We start from the raw sequence: 6,019 nt of genomic DNA, 5'->3' as shown, positions 1-6,019 counted from the left end.
GACATATGGCCCGGTATTGTATACCTTGGAAGTGGTCCTGCTATTTTTAACGATCGTCACTCCAGTACCATCGCACTATAAACCTGTGTTGATATTCAAATAGATTTGAGTGTTAAGACACTCGCACACCAATAGAGAAGATATATTATATAGCGACGAAGAATCTCTACAAAGATCGCTCGTGAATAATATGTGTTGAAATAGAAATAAGTAAAGATTTTTGCCTTGATAAAACAGATTTATTTTGGGAAACATTTAAAATGGCTTTATCTTTTATGTTTATCAATAAACTATTAAATCTTTCCTTTTATTTATTGTAATAGTAAGTATAGAATTAATGTAAAGTTTTTAGTATAGATGCTTGGGTTTCTGAATACGAAAACAAAGAGAAGGAAATTATAGCATGTGCGCAACTTTCTGCGTACTCTTTTATAAACAAAACATCGCAGAGAAATCAATCACGTCTTTATCAATTCAATGATTGGCATTGTTGTGACAACGGTTACGTTACCATACGAAGAAATGTGTTGGGACTTTAATTTTATCAATTACAATGATAATCCCATAGTAGATAAAGATTTCTTTTTATAGAAGTAAGGATGTTGATAACATTGAATAATTTTATACACATGAAATATGTGTTCGAGAATAATAGACAACGCGTTACAACGCTTTCGTTTTGTTTTACGTAAACTGTAATGTCTTTATGGAGACGGAATCATTTAAATATCGAATTTTAATATTTCAGCGATTAAATTGTTATATTTTTTTTTGACAAGATAGCAACGCTTCTTATCCATTTTTGTGTACAAATGCCTTTACATAGCTGTTTAGTCTCGCCCATAAATTAACTATTTAATGACGTTATAGAGAGGACGTTTGTATAATATTGTTTTTCTTTTGTTCTCAGGGAAGAACCTCTACAACAATGAACATGTAGCGATTAAGATGGAGCCTATGAAGTCCAAGGCTCCACAACTACATCTAGAGTACCGATTTTACAAGTTACTAGGCACGCACGGTGAGTATTACGTATTTGTAGGTTTCGTAATGTACAGTCGCGTACATAAATGTTACATACTATTGATATAAATTTACTAACAAATGACCTGTTAATTTTAAGTATTTTAGTGCTAACAAGGCCGGGAACGCTTTGCGGTTCATCTTGTGTTGCGGATGTCCATGTGCGTCGGATCAAATTGCATTGGGCGATCCACTGCTCGTTTACCCTCTTTTACAATAAAAATAGTGAAATATATAGCACAAGTTAGAAAGACAGACATTTAAATTTATAAGTCAATAATTCTCTTGTTTTACCTGTTATAATTAAATATTTATACAGACGAATTGAAAACATTTTCCTTTTCAAACCGGCTTTAACCGAAACCGTAGAATGTACAAAAAATCAGAGTAAACGAATATCCTATGACATTTTACGTCCATTACATTCCCAGACACCCAAAGTATTCTACAGAATGAATAACAATTATTTTGTAGTTTAGTTTTTTCGCAAATAGCATATTGCACGCGACTGTACATTATCACGTAACTTTCATAGAGTACTCGTAACTCGTCGTCAAAGGCCGCTAACGACGGGTAATTGTTTATAAGCACGCCAATTAGCATAGCTGACTAACATGCAATATGTTTGTGTGACGATTTTTTTACTCTAGTGACAAAATATTAAAGTTTTGTCACGCACAGTTTGACTCTTTAGTTCAAACTGTCAGAGCTGACCATATGTAAGGGTTTTAGAGAGAGTCGATATGCCGCTCGTTACCGTTTCTTGTACAAAAATGTATTGTTATCTCTATGTTTTCCCACTGAAAGAAAGAGATGGCAATAAGTGTTTTGTCCAATCTCTCATCAGTTGACTCCCACAGCTAGGTATGCTCGCAGAACAAAAACATATAAGATAACCTAGATATATCTTAAAGTACTGTAGTACCTTGTTTTATCTAATTAAAAAAATAAAGATGACATCGCAAATTTTTCTGTTTACGTTTCTACGTCATTTGATAAGAGATTAATTAAAAAAACTATGAGCGAGCTTTATGTGTTCCAAAAACCAATTCTCAAAGAAATGAGTAAACTTATCAGATATGATAACAGATATTGGTGTGTAGTACTTGTGATTAATTCTTAATTATCTTCACTGAACGCGATATATCATATTTCATACTAATACAATATCATAAATATTAATCTTGGATGGATGGATGTTTGTTACGACGCTTCTCTAAAACGCCTTAATGGATTTCGGTGAAATTTGGCACGGACATAGAACAGTGGCCAAAATTTAGTATATTATTTTACGTATATGTAAGGTAAATACTCGTAGTTATGACTAGTAGTTTGGGATTATTGACAGTTATATGTATCTTAGAGGGAATACCAAAAGTGTACTACTTGGGAACATGTGGCGGCCGATACAACGCCATGGTCATGGAGTTGTTAGGGCCCTCGCTAGAAGATCTATTCGTTCATTGCGGCCGAAGGTTCCGGCTCAAGACGGTTCTATTGATAGCAATGCAACTTGTAAGTGCCATTAGCCACCGTTGGTACTACTGTAGTTAGGTGATTGTTTTTTAGACACAACACCGTAACCGATATGCGATTGTGACTAAATTTTTCTTATCGATCTCGCGAGGGCACACAACCCGTGATCATGGTGTTAATACCCGGGTTGTTTTACTATTCTGTTTGTTTGGCGTAGCAATGCTCTCGCGCTTTGACCTGTTTTTTTTTAATCGTTTATCGGGTATTGTGTTGTGTCGAGCAGGTGTGCAAGCGAGAGCAATGCTCGTTGTTACGTGAGTACTAATTTGTTACGCCCCTCCTCTCTCGTCCATTCCCTTGTCCTGGCCCGTGGTCCATTCAGCCCCGTCGACAGCGGAAGGTATCCCCGAGGTATACTACTTCGGGCCGTGCGGTAAATACAATGCCCTCGTGATGGAGCTCCTAGGTCCGTCGCTGGAGGATCTCTTCGATCTGTGCGGCCGACGTTTCTCTCTAAAGACTGTATTAATGATCGCCATGCAGCTGGTGAGTATATCCCTGTTTTGGTACAATCGCGCGCATAATAGTTTTTGATATTTAGTATTTGAAATTAAACGTGTAGTTTTGCGCGTGACTACTAATTTTTTACTTAACTGTTGAAGTATTAGCATTTTGTTACTAAATTGTATGAAGTAACCCATAATAGATATTACAAGATTCTTGTAGCCAGTTATTCTAATTAAAGGCCGGATGACGACTCGTTTTATCCTCCGGGACCGGCAGAATACTTTGTTGCAAATGATTAGACCACAGGTATAATTCCAGTAACATACTACCGCGTATTTGTATCTGGATTGTCAGAGATAATATATTATTTTGACCAATGTAACAAATTGTGTGCTGGTGGCTCGAGCCTACTATCTAGTAAATGGTTTAGTTTTAAGGGGACTACATTTTTTTAACTATAATGTATTACGAACATTAATATTACCCAATCACCTTTCAAACGAACATGATTAAGTTTATTATACCATTTTTAATTTATTGTTGTATATTTTCAGCTGCACCGCATCGAGTATGTCCACACGAGGCACCTCATATACCGAGACGTGAAACCGGAGAATTTTTTAATAGGTAGAGCATCGACTAAACGAGAAAAAGTCATTCACATCATTGGTGAGTTGAATTTTTATTGACCGTTCTTGAACACAACCCGTGCATTTCTACCGCTGAGAGTTTTGTAATAACATAGTTATCTCTGTTTTTGTTCAAACGTATAAGAGGGATGGCAATATGTTAGATACAAGTATTTTTGTAAGTGGGAACCACGTATAAAGTGCTAAATAATATCTCGCTATGCGCGATAAATCGGATGTTTTCTCTGCTCTCGTTTTATATGAAGTTTGTCGCAGTATAAGTGCACGGTGCTTATGTTTAATGTAACATGTAATGGAAGTTCTTTCAAATTATCTCTTTTTTTTAAATGTAAAGTTGCATACTTTTACCGCAGTGCTAAGGCTTTGAATTTATTCAAGATAGATATGGTAATACTGACTTTGTTTTGTTGGATTTGTCTCTAGGATTGTGGTGATTCTAGGTTATTTATTGTTAATACAGAAAGTAATGTTTTGTACAGCATTTCACACGTTGTATGGTTGCATTTCACACTTTCACGTATTGACCACACTGTTCGCTAACCGCATGTTAGCGAAGGTGTTTCTCTATACTAGTTATGTATACTACAGTTACTAGCTTTCGGGTAGTTACAGAAACTTACGGTGACTATCATAATTCTGACGATCTTAAAATCTAAAGGTGCTTCTTGATAGAAGACATGGTTTAAGTTACATGAGTAGAGGAGTATACTAGGAGATTCTATATCCTATTGTATAGCTATATTAGGGAATGAGGTAGGCTTCTCTATGTCTACCACTGAGGTGGATGCAGGAACTCCAAATCGTAGACTGGACCAAGGCGGGGCTGTGCACGGAAAAAGGGTTCTTATTGTTGGAGGCCAAGGCTCACTTTGGTTTCATAAAATAGGTGGTGTTTGTATGCCAGTATATTTTTTTTGCTTCGTTAAATATGAGAATCTTCAGATTCGACAACACGAATGTAAAATAAAAAAATATGCCAGTGCATAGAAGCCGCTATCAAGTTGTGAATTGACAAAACCGTTACAATCTTTTTTTATCTCGGCTTGAAGTATTAATTTAGTATTCGGACTAATATTACAAGAAGATAAAAAGTAATGTTCTTGTTCTCATGTTCGTAATACTGTCGATTGAGTAGATGTTCACGAACGGAAGTATCGTCCTGCGTTGATGAAATCAATTACGGCCTTCACAAAGGTCAATCGCGACCAAATTCAAGGACCACGTATCCGTTGCAGAAACACTTACATATTGCCATCCCACTCATTCTCCTTAAAACAACAGATAATAAGTTTTTAGGCGTAACTTATGGTAATAGGAAACCAACTGAGAATGAGGTATTTGTAATTTAAATGCTCAAGTTATTACTATCTTTGCTCGTATTTTATCAATGCCATTAATAAAAAGATTGACCATGTTGACGCATAGCCATGAAGATGCATTCGTACTGAAATTGAATTTTCTCTTTTCGGACTGTACTGTAACGTCCTCTGTTAGATTTTCCGTTTAACTCTTTTTCGTACGTTTCGACGTACGTGTAGAGTTTAATCCATTTTAGCTGCAGCTCGGATCATAGGATTCCATTCGTCTTCTAAAATACGATGCGGCAGAACGTTAACGGCTTTCGATTTGAAAGTCTAAATGGGTTTCCAGAGTGACCCTTTTTTGTGTAACCTATAAATGTGTTAGTACTGTTGAGAGTTTTGTAGGTTATGTAAATATAAACTAAAAGTCACGTATTTACCACTTACTAGAATTTAAGTTAGGATTGTGGATATAACGTGAAAGTTGTATTGACTTTTCTTATGTTCAATTGTAAAAAGATATAATGATAGTTTTGTATATCAAAAATGTTGTAGAGATCGAAATAGTCAATAAAAAAATCTCAAACGTTTTGACCTTTTAGTAAATGTCACCTATATAGATCTGAGGATAATTCGGGACAAGCAAATTGCTAATTAACCTCAAATACAAACATGGAAGTGGGCTAACGTTGTCACTTAAAGATATCCGTTATTTTTTTGCTCAGTGGTTACCCTTTTTAGTGCATGTAATCGGCTATAACATCTTAATTTGACTTATTTTATTTCACAGGTGGATTATACGCATTGTCTTATTAAGTCATAAGACGAATACGACCCTCTCAGCCTACATATTCCCTTCTCTTTCTATAATACATTCCAATTTTCAAATTTGCCAATCGTAACATCTCGTATCTATGTATTTTAGAGTGCATTTACGGAAATACTCTTTTCTGTCGATCAGTTTATATTGTCATGATGCAATTCGTTTTCTTTTTGACCGACTTCCCAAAAGAAGGAGGTATTCAATTCGTCGGTATATTTTTTTTTTTTTTATTTTTTTTT

General features: G+C 35.5%; 1 protein-coding gene across 1 annotated transcript in view; it reads left to right on the top strand.

The window, feature by feature from the left end:
* LOC106104705 (casein kinase I) overlaps positions 1-6,019 on the top strand; it is a 34,832-nt gene that overhangs the window by 18,415 nt on the left and 10,398 nt on the right. Inside the window, exons 4-6 of the mRNA XM_013284832.1 lie at positions 911-1,021; positions 2,387-2,538; positions 3,561-3,675. Coding sequence (XP_013140286.1) covers positions 911-1,021; positions 2,387-2,538; positions 3,561-3,675 — 378 coding nt within the window. The remainder of the gene's footprint in view (positions 1-910; positions 1,022-2,386; positions 2,539-3,560; positions 3,676-6,019) is intronic.

Source organism: Papilio polytes, unplaced genomic scaffold (genome assembly GCF_000836215.1).
Source record: "Papilio polytes unplaced genomic scaffold, Ppol_1.0 DF823399.1, whole genome shotgun sequence".
In the NCBI taxonomy this organism is placed as follows: Eukaryota; Metazoa; Arthropoda; class Insecta; order Lepidoptera; family Papilionidae; genus Papilio; species Papilio polytes.
Note: the sequence above shows the minus strand (reverse complement) of the source record. Positions and strands in the feature narration are given on the sequence as shown.